The 13,969-nt window shown below is 44.8% G+C and overlaps 1 protein-coding gene across 6 annotated transcripts in view; it reads left to right on the top strand.

The window, feature by feature from the left end:
• Positions 1 to 13,969, top strand: part of LOC108003869 (GATA-binding factor C) — a 75,892-nt gene that overhangs the window by 4,218 nt on the left and 57,705 nt on the right. For 4 of the 6 annotated variants that reach the window (XM_062078591.1, XM_062078590.1, XM_062078586.1 and 1 more), the window contains exon 2: positions 2,478 to 2,992. In XM_062078591.1, coding sequence (XP_061934575.1) covers positions 2,806 to 2,992 — 187 coding nt within the window. In that variant the 5' untranslated portion in view covers positions 2,478 to 2,805. The other 2 variants (XM_062078589.1, XM_062078587.1) reach the window with 2 other exon arrangements.

Below are 13,969 nucleotides of genomic sequence, written 5' to 3'. Positions count from 1 at the left end.
TTGTCACTAGATGAGAGTATAGATGTCTCTCTCAATTTTCTCTAGGGATGTTTATCGCGAATTACGCGTAAATATATTTCTTCCATGTGGAAACGTTGGCTGGACTTTGGCCGAATTTCGAGATTGTCCATCGTGTTGTTCGTGTCATCGGCGCGTGTGTCATCGGTGGTGATTTGCTTGCACGCGTAAAACGGACGGCCGTTTTTGGACGGAACAAGATTAACTCGAATCTCGATAAGATTAGTCGATGCGATACGTGATCGGTCGGCTCGCCTCGATGGAGATGTTTTTTTCGCCTCAATGACGTAACAAGCAAGCTTCTCGCGATAAATCTCGAAACGAAAATTTGCGACGGGGGGACGCGGGAACGTGTTTCTCCGATGGAAGTTCGTCGAGGGATTTGGGTTGGATGTTTTTCGGAGGCGAAATCTTATCTATGCTCGGTCGATAAGTCGAGATAAGGTTCGTCGCTTCGCATCCTTTCGCGATTCGATGAAATATCGTAGTTGCTCGAAACCACCAGATAGCCATCTATTTTTGGTGTATTAGTTTAACGGTAGGGAATATGAACGGGCTATTGAACGTTAATTCGATTTTTATAATAGAGTTGAATTTTCATTCGTAGATTCGTAGTATCTATTTGGATTTTAAACAGATAGTTTTATTTTTAGAACTATCTATATATATATTAGCGGTGAAAATAATTTTTGGAATTGTTTTTATAATCTTCTTCCAAACGAAAAATCAATTTTCGGTTATCTTCGAAATCGCTTATCTCGTTAATCTAAACTCGTGCAGGCCCACGATGCGGACAAGTGATCGATTGAAAATAATATTGGCGCCGATATCTCGATCGTCTTTCCATCGACCTATAGGTTATCCATTTTTACGATTACACATTTTTAGAAACGGAAAATAAAATCCTTCTCACGGCTCGATTCTTCCTTTCTTCTTCAAAGTGTCAAACCGACAAATTCGAGATTCATTTTTACCTATAAATAAAAAATAAAAAAGAGGAACAGAATTATATATAGATCGTTCGTAGATGACATCGTTTATAACATTTACTCGCGAATAACGAATAACGAAGAGGATTAAAAGATTATAGTTAACATTCGTGGAACAACTAGGCCGGAGGATTAAACGACACTTTACTACGGTATAATGTATAAATTGATTTTAGATTGCCTTCTTAATTCCACGGGGAAAAGGAAAAAAAAAACGAAATAAATAAAACTATCGATCGAAAAGAAGAAAAAAAAAAAAGTAAACGACGGCTCGTCCAACGTAATTTGATTGATATTCCTCGCTCGTATCTGTAATCGTATTCCGGACGTTAGCTCGATAACTCAAATAACGGAGTCGATGATTTAATGTATAATTGAACGAATAGAAGAGAATCGAGGTAGGATGTTCATTCTTTTTCATTCTCTCGTCGAGCGGTAGTTGGTAGCAGTACTAGTAGCAGTAATCTCCGTTTCTTTCCGCAAAAACATGATCGATGAGAAAAATTACACATTATCGAGAACACATAAAGAACGAAAATCCTACAAATGAAAAATTAAGAGAAGCGGCAGCGGCCGATGTTTTAATCTTATCTCGAGGCTTTTCGCGTTTAATCTTATCGGATCTCGTTCTCGAGTATTTTATTTGCCCCGGACGTACGTTTATAATTTTGGAAGTGCTCCGTCACCGACTGCACACCACGTACACGCACGTGGATACACACTCTTCTCTCTCCCTATCTCCCTCCTTTAAGGACTCTGTCCCCTCGATTCGACGAACCTTTACAGAAAATATCTTTCCCCGTACACCTCTTCGAACTTGCTCCAATCGAGAGTGGCGAATTTTCGGATTTTCGGAGTTAGATGCTCGTGAAACGAGGGGACGGAGGGGAGAAAATAATTGTAAATTTTCCAACGGGGGGAAAGGCCTCCTCCCCCCACCAGTCGTTCGGCCATTTTTCCATTCGTTCTCGTCCCCGTATCGGTATCGAGAGGGGTCCCTTCGGTTGCGTCACCGATGACCTTGATCATCGGCCGTGCGCCGCGATCGATAAAACGATTTCGTGCCACTTGATCGCCGAGCGGGCTGGGGATCGGTGCCGTTTCGAAACCTCCGGAGCTTCTCCAATTAACGCTGGATCTCTACTGAGATCGGTTATCGGTTACGCGAGTGAGTTTCTTTCCCGGTTTCTTCCCTCCTTTCGTTCGTCGATCGTTCGAAATCGGTCGGAAAAGTGGTCCGCGGGGAGGAAAGAGAAAAGTTTCGAAGGGAGGAAGGGAAGTGCTCGACCGATCTCTCTCTTCCCGCGAAATGCCAATCCTTCCTTCCCTCCTGGCGAGCCTCTGGTAAGCGCGCTTTTTCACGAAATCGCGCGATAAACGAGTCGACCCCCTTGCAATCTTGGAAAGAAAGAAGAAGAAGAAAAAACAAACGAATTTTCTTACCATTCCTTTTTTCTCCTCTTGTTGCAGAAGGCGGGGTCAGAGACAGAAGCAATTGTTATCCTTGGATCGTGAACGAACCGCCGGGAATCACCTATGATCTCCCCTCGGAGGAGAGGCCCCACTAGGACCACCAGGCTTCCGGCAGAGAGGCACCGTTCCTGCCACCGTTCCTAATCCCTCCCTCTCCCCCATCTCTGCGCCCCTTTCCCCCTCCTCCCCCTCCTCCGCCATCCGTCGCCTGGACGTCGCTCCTCGGGACGGAGGAGCAGCGCACGCCGGAGGAGGATCGTCGGCCTCTCCCCCCTCCCCTCATCACGCCTCGCGGGACAAAGGACGCGGCAAAGAGTCGGACAGGATGGACATGAGCAGCGAGTCGAGCGCGGCCAGGTGGTACGAGCCCCCTAGATCCACGCTGGAGCCGCCCTCGGGGGGTGCAGGAGTCGCGGGAGTCGTTGGCAATCCCACCGATTACAGGGGCTACTACCCTCACGCGGGGCCGACCGCCCATCACCCCGCAGCAGCAGCCGCTCACTATGCCCACAGTAAGTAAACTCGGGGATGCTTTCTTATAAGGGTTTTTACGCGTGTATTTACGCGTGGGCGGGTGTGTCAGAGAGAGTTGATTGGATTGGATTCCAAGGAATCGCGATAAAGAGGATAGTTTAAAGGTTTTGATTCCTTGAATCCTTTTTTTAGGACAGGTTTGTTTTTTAATTGATCTTGTAGTTTTGTTTCTTTTTCTAATAATCCAAGTGGATGATTTGTATTTAAAGAAAAGAAAAGAGGAGCCGTACTTTTTCACGATCGATCGAAAAAGGTGCGGTTGGGATTTTGTTGTACAGGATGTTTGGTAAATCGGCTCGATAAGATATCGGTCCGGATTCACTCAAAGGCAAATACCCCAAAGGCAGCGCGTTGCGCGACCCCGTATCTTATCTTCCCCCTTCGCCGATTTCTTCTGTCTTCTCTCCGATAAAAAAAGAAAAGAAAAGAAAAGAAGAGGAGGAGGAGGAAGAGGTGTAATCGATCGATAAGGCTAAAATCGTGCGCTCTTGTCAAATTTTCTTTCTTCCAGGCAGGTTTCTCCGCGATATTTCCACCAGCCGATCGTCGAACCGTCGGGCACGAGTGGCCAGGGGATAGTTAGAATGCGCGTCGACTGGTTTTCCCCTCGTGACTCGGTTCAACGGTCGCTAATGGCGTCCTCTTCTCGGTTCTCTAGCTCGTTAATTACGCCGCGGATGTTTAATTATGTCGTCTTGTTCGACCCTTGCCCTCGCCACGAGAAAAGAAACAGGAGAAATTGGTTGAAAACTTGCCCCCTCTTCGCTCTCCGTTCCAATCGAGAACGGAAAGGAATCGCAATCGAATTTATCCCGAAAAAATTTAACAACGGATCGACAAACGTTCCAATTGATAAGTTATTCGTTTCGAAACGGGAAAGGTTAAATTCGAAATCGCTCGGAAGTGGATGGAACAACCGACGGCCACGAGTTGGAAGGCGATTGAGAGCTAGCCGTTTCTCGATTCAGCCGGGTTCGGACGAGCACGCGATCGCCGAAACGCCTCTCTCGCTCTCTCTTTCTCTGCTTTGGCAAATGACTCAGAAACGTTTTATCGATATTCTCTTAAACAGAATTCAGTTACTAATTATTATCCGTTTATAACGTTATCATAACTGGATTTCTCTTCTTATAAAACTCTACTTTTTACGTAATATGCTTCCTACGATTCACCCCCTTTGATTTTTTCTGTTTCTTTCTTTTTTTCACCCAGCAACTACAAAATTCATCCTTAATTCATTTCTCAATAAAATATCGTACAAGATTCGACATACCAAGCCCTAATTTTCAGTCATCGAGAACAATATCCTTTGTGCAGTATTTCTATAATTCCATTATATACATATATGTATACTTGATCCGCACAACTCGATTCTCTTTTAGCAGAGAAGCGATAGCGCGTACGGTCTAAGTAACGCCGATAGTTCTCGGTTCTCCGTCGCCTGCCAAGCGTGAAAAAAGCGGAGGAGTATCGCTCGAGGAAGAGAAAGAGAGAGAGAGAGAAAGGAAAGGGGGCCAAAAAGTGGACGAGGAGGCCGCCACTCGAAACTCGATACAGCCGGTCGGATCTCCGGTCCCTGGAACGCGATATCCCTGATTCTCGCCGACGCGCATGGATCATACTCGGCCCTCTGTTAACCCGTGCTCCGCTAAAAAACCAAACCTCCCCCCCTCCCCTAATCGGAATCAAATCTCTATCTGTCGCTGGGCAAGCGGCTGGCCGGAATCTCCGCGACTTCTTTACGACTTCTCTTACGACCCTCTTTCTCTCGAGGCCTGCGAGAGGCGGCCGGTGCTGATGACCTTCTGACACGGGGCCACGGAGAACCTCTACCAGCTCACCATGCGAGAGCTTGAGAAAGAGAAAAGGAGAGAGGTGTAATCTCCTCGATTATCGGCCTCGATCGAAAACCTGCATCTTGCTTCTCATCCATCGGTGTAACGGTATACGTGTTTTGACAGGTGACGGTGGCCCTCGTGGAATATGGATCGGTGTGCTACACGTGTGCATCCCCCTTGGATTTTTCTTCTTCTTCCTCTGGCTAAATCGAGCCGAGTGTCGAGGGGGGATGGAGGGAGTATTTTAGGAGGAGAGTGTTTTATCAATGAAAATTGGAGAAGTTGGAAGGCGTTCTTCTCTTTTTTCGAGTCGGTTAGAAAAATGAAGGAATGAGCGAAGGGGTGAAGAATTTCTCTCGAGATGGATCTCGGAATCGGTGGAAAAATTCCTTGGAGAATCCTTCGGACGTTTCACGGCCAACTATTCTTTCTTTTTGGAATCCGATCGAGGATTCCAAATATTTTTGGATTATATTCGTGTGTCGGTTTTTTTAACTCTCCAAAATTTTCCACGCGATCTTCGTGGGTAAATGGTATCAAGAGAAAAATTTCCAAAATTATTCCAAAATTAGTCTTCAATTCGGAATCCAATCCGATTTCGTTCTAATTCTTCAAATTTGAAGTGTTGGACAGGTCCTATCTTTGCCCGCAAAACATCATCGCAAATCCTTCCAATCTTTTAATCGTCCAAACCTCGAAGCCTAATCACCGTTCAGTCATCGTGAAAGGTCCTGTCCACGAATGATCGTTTCGTACAAAAATTTTCCAATCCTCCTTAACTTTCCAAATTTGTAATCTATCATTCAAATATTAGAGCCATTGTTCAGACAATGTTCCTAAGAACAGGTTTCACACTCGAACATTGTCGAATCCTTTCTACGTTCCGTTTAACTTTTCGAAACTTCTACACAAATCTTTTCAAACCTTTAATCTATCATATCCGTTCTTATGTTGGAATGTCTTTCTTCGGACAGCTATTTCAAAAGGATGCTCCTGTCCTGTCACGAATGATCGTTTCGAGACTAGTTTCACGTTCAAAAATTGTCGAATCCTTCCAAACATTTAATTCATCATTCAAATTTCAGAGCGAACGACTCCAAGAAGATGTACCTGTTCACGAATGATCGTTTCGTAACCAAAAATTGTCGAATCCTTCCAAACTTTCCTTCCAACGATCTGAACAGGATGCTCCACGAATGATTCAAGACTAGTTTCACGTTCAAAAATTGCCGAATCTTTTCAAACTTTTAATCCATTGTCCGAATCTCAGAGTCCAACCACTCTTCAGCCACGAATGATCGTTTCGAGACTAGTTTCATATCCTCTAAAAAATTGTCGAATCCTTCCAAATTTTTAATCCATCATCCAAATCTCAGAGTCCAACCAGAGTTCTTCAACGATCTAAAGAGAATTCATCTATCCACGAATGATCTCGCGTTACCTACAGTTTCATACTCTTCAAAAAATTGTCAAATGCTTCCAAACTTTTAATCCAAATTTCAGACTCCAACCACTCTTCAACTAGCGATCTGAACAGGATGCTCCTGTTCACGAATGATCGTCTCAAACCACAGTTTCATACCTAAAAATTGTCGAATCTTTCCTCTTAATTTTTCCAAAACCTCTACACAAACTTTTAGTCCATCGTTCAAATCTCAGAGTCCAACCAGAGTTCTTCAGCCAACGATCTAAAGAGAATTCATCTATCCAGGAATGATCTCAAACTACCCATAGTTACATCCAAAACATTGTCGAATCCTTTCTATATACCTCTTAATTTTTCAAAACCTGTACACAAATTTTCCAAACTTTTAATTCATCATCCAAATCTCAGAGTCCAACCACTCTTCAACTAGCGATCTGAACAGGATGCTCCTGTCCACGAATGATCGTCTCAAACTATCCACAGTTTCATACCTAAAAATTGTCGAATCTTTCCTCTTAACTTTCCAAAACCTCAACACAAATTTTCCAAATTTTCTCTTAATCCAAATCTCAGAGTCGAATCACTCTTCAGCCAACGATCTAAAAAGAATTCATCTATTCAGAAATGATCTCACATTACCTACAATTTCATATTCTCCAAAAAATTGTTGAATGCTTCCTATATACCTCTTAACTTTCCAAAACCTCAACACAAATTTTCCAAACTTGTAATCCAAATCTCAGAGTCGAATCACTCGTCAACCAACGATCTAAAGAGAATTCTTCTATCCACGAATGATCTCACATTACCTACAATTTCATATTCTCCAAAAAATTGTTGAATGCTTCCTATATACCTCTAAACTTTCCAAAACCTCAACACAAATTTTCCAAACTTGTAATCCAAATCTCAGAACCACTCTTGAACCAACTCCAAAGAAGATGCACCTATCCACGAACGATCGTTTTATCGAAATTAGTTTCACAAAAAAATCGTCCAATCCCTGCAAACCTTTCGAAAATCTTCGCCAAACCCCTCCTTCAAACCCAGCATACCCTCCGAATTTCCGAAACTGCGGCCACTCTTCGTGTGCAACCGATCCAAGAAGGATGTTCCCGTCCCCGAGTGATCGATCGTCGAAACGAACGGTGAATCGGGGGCGCGTAGGGTGGCTTGGCTAAAGAAGAAAAAGAGAAGGAAAAAATAAACAAGGCAGGCGGATGGATAATACGCACGCACACGCAGAGGTGGTTGCGGCAGACAGGAAGGAAGCGCAGCCAACCGCGAAGCCGCCACGGGCCTCTCTCAGAGAGGTGCATACGTAATTGCAGGCCACGCGGGAGGCGCTGCTTTTGTAGGTTACCCCTCCTCCTCCTCCCCTCCCTCCGTGCGTGTTTATCTCGCCCGTTCCATCTCTCGCCCCGAGTTTTTCCGTCCACCACCATCTTTCCCTCTCGCTTTCCTCTCCCCTCCGCTCGCTTAATTGCTCTATTTACCCCCCTCTCTCCCGCCTTTGCGATTCACGAATGCGCGAATCGATACCTTGGGGAGAAGGAAGGATGTTGAAAAGAGAATTGATTTTTTTCTTCTTCTCAGCTACTTGATACACTTCAAATTATGGCAGGTAAATTTTGATTCGACTCTCTCGTGAGCAGGATGCTTTGAGTTTTTCGAGAGGATTATTCGTGGATCGAGTTATTCTTGGAGAGTTCGGCGAATGATGAATTTGAGAGATTGGAGAATAATGGTGGGGGTGATTCGAAGTTTGATCTCGTATATGAAAGTAAGAGTAATGTTCCTCTAATATTGATATCTAGATCAGCTGAACACTCGGATCTATCTGTATAGTGAGATCCAAGTGAACATTCGATAAGCGTCTAAATAAGTATTCCAAATCGAATATCCAAGAATTCTGTCCAAGTAGACAAGAGCGAGCATTCGAATCTAAACTAGCTATCCATACAAAGTATTATCTTTCGAAAGAATACTAGAAATATTCGAGTAACAAGATTTCATTGTCCAATTATTGGAATCCGAAGCGTCCAAGATAAGACTAGCTTTCCAGTGAATAAGCAACGCTATAATATTCAAGTAACAAGGTTTCATCGAACGTTCAAAATCGTTCAACTATTCTAAGGTAAACATCCAAGTGTCTCAAGTTCGAGTGAAGGTATACCAGAAGAGGCATGATACGAATCTAAATTTATCAAATATTCGTTATTTCGAATATGCTCGCTGCCCAAATAAGTGGAAAATTTGGTCAAACGTTCTACTCGAACCTGTTCGAATCTAAACCGTCCAAATATCGGAATCTCGCCGATGCTCAAGTCCGAGCAACTGAAGACCAGCTTTCCGAACATCGAAATACTAAAATTTCATCGAGCATTCGATTCAAAATCGTGCAATTATTCAAATTATCAAATCAACTAAGAATATAGCCGCAAGTGAGGACATAAAACCTTTCCACGAGCGACATTAAATATCCAAATACCCATTAAATGTGATACCAAGCATCGAAATGTGCGTAATCGAAGCGAATAAAGATATAAAAATGTACAATTATTCAACTTTAAATCGACTAAGCATCCAAGTATCGAAATATACCTGGTCGAGGCAACCGAAGACACGCTATCTTTCCATAAACAAGCAGCGCTAAATAACGTTCGATCATTCATCAAACATTCGATTCAGAATCGTGCATCATTCGAATCTATCCAAATATCTCTGTGTGCTCAAGTCGAAGCAAGTAAAGGTTTCGAGGAGGTAAAGGATACGTCGAGGTCTCGTTTAGCGGCTTTCTCTCTCGAGAAAGAGAAGAGGATCCAGCGGCGCGCGGGTCGTGCAAAACGCGCGACCGCCGCCATCTTGCGCAAATGCACACGCCAACCGAAGGCGGAGCCTCTCCCCAGGGCTCTCTCTCTCTCTCTCTTTCTCCGCGTCCGTCTTCTCGCCAGCCTCTCTCTCTCTCTCCCTCTCCCTCCTCCCCCTGAAGAGAGAGGAAAGTATCGCGGGCGGCAGATGCAGCTCGCGATGCAGCCTCGCCGCGATCAATCTTATTCCTCGTTGTTCCTTCTGTCTTCCTCTGCCCAACAGCACTCCCTTCTCGAGAATCCGTTCCCCTCGGTAGCTCGATGTCACGATTCGACGGCGTACAGGTTGCGAGGATTTCTTTTTTTCCTTTTAAAACGGAGCTCGGCAAACTGGACCATCGTCGCTCACGGACTCTTCCCCTTTTTCTCCTTACTTTCTCTCGTCGAGAGAAGTTAAATCGAATTTCAAACGGTAACGTAATAATAGCAAGTTGACGATGTTTCGATTTTTTAAGGGGAAATTCGGGAAAGCGAGAAGAATGGCCGATTTTCGTGGACCCTCGCTCGGGGGAAGAATAATGGAGTAGCGATAATTGAGAGGGTTTGAGGAGAGGTTTCCTCGAAGCGAGGAAAAGAGGAAGAGGGAGAATGGATGAAGCGTATCCGGGGGTTGAAATTGCATGTTATTACGAGAAAGGAGCATCGTGGCGAAATGAGACGTTATTTTCTCCTGGAATTTCGTGTATACACGCCGTGAATCTTATTAACCGTCCCCTTCGTAATTCCACGATTTACGACGTGCCTCTACGCGCCTCTATTCTCGAATAACCGTCCTTTTTTCCCTTAATCACGGTGGACGGGAAAGTGGTCCAAAGCCGAACGTTCGATGAACCTAACTCGCTCCTGCCCTCTGCCGGCAACCGAAACCCGAACCGAACGCTGCTTCGACCGTGATCGTTGCCGGTTAAAGGCGGCTGATGGATGGCTCAATCGTCGAAGCCTAGTCCAGCTCGCTTGGAAAGGAGGAGGCGAGGGAATAATTAGCCTGGAGAAGTCGAGGGGAGGGGGTCTGGAAAACGAGGATCTTGGAAATGGTTGGGATCGTGGCGGAGCGGAATACCAACGAGAGAATATCCCCGCGCAATAATTCACGCGATTTCCTTTCTCGTTGCGATTCTCTCCGGCTCGCCGTGAATGAAACGCGTTATCCGCCGCGATCTCGGCTGTGAATGGGAAAAGAAGAGGGGGGAGGGAGAAAGGAAAAAGGGAGCTGAAAGCGGGAAGAGGATCAATTTTTTTTTCTAGCCTGTAATTCGAATTAATTCGAAAATCGCCTTCTTCTCTCTCTCTCTCTCTCTCTCTGCAAATATTTGGTTTCTTCTTTCTTTTAATCAGTCTCTTTCTCGTCCGTACACGTCGATAGGGGGAGGGGGAAAAGCTCGTCCTTTGAAAGAGACTCGCCGCTTTGAATCCTTTGAACCGAGTTCTCGACGCCTGTCCATAAAAAAAAAAGAGAAAGAGTCGCTCGAGGCGGCGTAATTATTCGAAGTGGAGCTTTGACGTCGAATGGTGTGACCCGAACCGGGCGGGTTATGTATGAATCGCGCCACCTTTCAATACGCTGGTGTAATAAATCGTGGCGGGCCGAGAAAATTTCCCACTTGCCCCTGGAAATTTTTCTCGACTGAGATAAAGATCCTCCTGTCTCTCTTTTTTCACAAAACAGACAGACAGAGAGAGAGAGAGAGAGAGAGTTGATACGAAGAAATTCCTTCCTTTCTTACCCGCGATCTTATTTACCGACCGAGGAAACTTCTTCGCTTCGAAACTCGCCGAGAGGGAAAACAAAAGTTTCTGATTCTGGTTTCCAATTGGTATTATGCGCCCACGTAGAAAACGAATCTTGCTTCCCCTCTCGTGCGAAAACAGGAGAGAGAAAAAGAGAGAGAGAGAGGGGTGGATATACTCAGAGACGGCTCGATTATCATATTAACAAGGAGGAATGTGTTATATAGCGCGAGTGTGCGTGACTTATTGGTTCGGAATATTTTCACAGCGCGTGGGCGTAGTCTGAGCCGAGGGAGTCGTCTCGATCGAGTAAGCGATTAATGGATCCGATCTAGATCTCGCGGTATTATCGAGGCTCGATCGCAATGTGTATATATATATATATATATGTGTGTGAACGTGTATAATACGACTGTGGAGAGAGACCCCTCGAGGACGTCTGGTCTAGTCGAGAGGAAATATCGAGTTCCTATGAAATTCCTTCCTGTGGAAAACAGGTTTCGAAACGGCTGATTCGTTTTCGTTTATTTTGTCCGTTTATCGTTGTTGTTGCTTCCCCTTTCTTACTATTACAATCCCCTTGAATACTTCTCGCGTCTTCGCCCAAAAATCAAAAATCTAAACCACGTTTCTAAACTGTACCTCGTCGTTCAATGACGAGAAGAATTCCTCCTCCTAATCTCGAAAATACGTTTTTCGTGAATGCATATCCAAGAAAGCGAGACTTTTGCATTCGAATTTTAATCTTCTCGAGGGATGTCTCCGTTGGGGACGTAACTTTAGCCGGAGAGCATTCGTTGGAGGGAATGGTTGGGAAGCGAAAAAAGGCATCCGCGCGTGGAAAAGCGGCGCCATATTAGAGGCGACCTGTTTCGAAACGACCGCCTTGGGAATCGACGCCTAAGGAGCTCCTCGAGACCGCCTTAATGAGACGCTCGCTCCTTTTTCTCCCCTCTCCTCCCTCCCGTCCCCCTGTTTGTTTGCCAATTCACGCAAGAATATAAAGAATATAGGGAAGAAGATTCACTCGAGCAACTCGATTTTTCCAGTGTGCAATCGAAATTAATCGCGAATACAAATATTGTATACGAGATAATTGGAGATGAGTCGACTAGGTGATCTCTGATACCACGAATAAGATTATCTCTCAAACGTGTCCAACTCCTTCTCTTCCTTCGTTTTCCCTCGATAGATCCGGAAACGCAGGAGCGAGGGAAGAAACGAGTGGTCGGGCTGGATCTTATCGGGTCGATTAATCGTTAAAAATCTCGACCAGGTTCCATTACTCGTTTTTATTTTCTAAAAAAAGAAAAAACTGAGAAACACGTCAGAGATCCTCCTCGAACGCGTTCATTTTCGCGTTTGCACGCAACATTACTCGATCGAACGAACGCCCTGTTTTTGCTTTGAAACGAATAAGACGAATGACAGGCGCCCGTTCGTCTGGACGCCCTCGAAAGGGTTGAAAAATTTGTTGGGAAGCAAAGCAAGGGAGGAGTAAAAAGTGTCGTTGTTCGAATATTAAGAATATTACTTTTTCGCTCCCTCTTCTCCCTTTCTTGGAAGGAAAATGGACGAGGTTTCTCGATATCGTTCGCTTTCACGTGCGGTTCCAATGCGGCAGATCCAATTACAGGCGGGGCATTCGATTAATTGCGTGACAGTGCAGCTGTCCCGCTTGTCCCCGGTTAACGCGATATCACGCTCCTAAATTTAGACGACTTTGCACGCGCGCCGATCCTGACGCACTCGCGGATTTTAAACTGTTAAAAGGGGAGGGGTCTTGGTTCTATTCTCGAGGCTTGGTGAGAATTTTTGGTGGAAGGTGAAGCGAGCGGCTTCGGGATGTATCCTTGAATTCTAAATAAGGGACGAAGATGGCGCTTGGGGAAGTGGGATGACTGAAGATGTCGCCTCGAGATATTGATTTCGTTAGCGTGTAAAACTTTTCCATTCTTCGAGTAAGATGGCTTATTACGGATATTCGACAAAAGTTTCCTATGTATTCTTCCCTCTCACGAAACTTTTCCTAATTGTGATGGTTCTAAGATGGCGTTCAAAATATTAATTTCACGCGTGCAAAAATTTTCTAAATAATTCTAAATAACTGCGAATAAGAGGACAAAGGTGGCGTATCAAAAATATTAAAATATATTGGCGCAAAATTGTCTCATCCTCCCCTAAAATAATTCAAACATATTATCTTCCTCCAATCGATAAAAATCACGAAACTTGCTTTCCTTCGTCAGACACAAGTACGAATTAATGCTCCAAGTGTTCCAACGAGGCAGGCAGGGAGGAGTTTGGCAAAACATCGGCTCGTTATCGGCAGCGTATGCCGCCGAGGTGGCAAGAAGCGTCCGAGATAAATATCGATCCCCAACTTGCCCTCCCCTCCACTCTGGCGCCCGACTCGAGCATTTCGCCTGGATCGCCATTTTTCAAATCTCGATAATCAACGAATTATCGTCTAATTACGGGGGGCGGGGCCGAGGGAGGCCAGGAGAGTCGAGGAGAAGGAAAGCCTCGCGGGGGTGGAGGGGAGACACGCAATTAAGACGTCCGCGGCAATTAGCCGGCTTCGCGATCGGTAAAACCCGATCATTCCACGCACGCACGCACGGATCAGGTTCTTTCCCTTCCCTTTGCGAGCTCGAACGCTCCTGTCTTCGAAGGCGAGAGAGCAGCCTCGAATTAGGATCGACCGAGGAGCAATTTCGGTTCGTGTCATTGCTATTACAAGGTGTAAAAGTCCTTTAAAATTCTTCTCGTATACATTTTCTGCTTCGCTAATCACGAAAAAGATCCCGTTGAATCGCTCATCAGGGATGATCCACATCCTTTACGTGGTAATTCTACGGGTTGTTCGTGAAAGAATAACACGATATGATAAAATTAAAATAGGATTAGCAAGGGTCGATTAATTGTTGCAGGGGATGTCGAGCAGTTACTTAATATCAATATCTGATTTTAGAGATCGGGAAAAACGAGATTGAAAGAACAAGGATTACTCGACGATTATTGTACGAAAAGGAGAACGTTGCTCGACGGCGGAAGTATAACGCGATTTAACGAGGTTAAAAGAGAATTAGC

This window comes from Apis cerana, linkage group LG8 (genome assembly GCF_029169275.1).
Source record: "Apis cerana isolate GH-2021 linkage group LG8, AcerK_1.0, whole genome shotgun sequence".
NCBI classification, from domain to species: Eukaryota; Metazoa; Arthropoda; class Insecta; order Hymenoptera; family Apidae; genus Apis; species Apis cerana.
The sequence above is the reverse complement of the archived record's forward strand: the minus strand, read 5'-3'. Positions and strand labels throughout refer to the sequence as shown.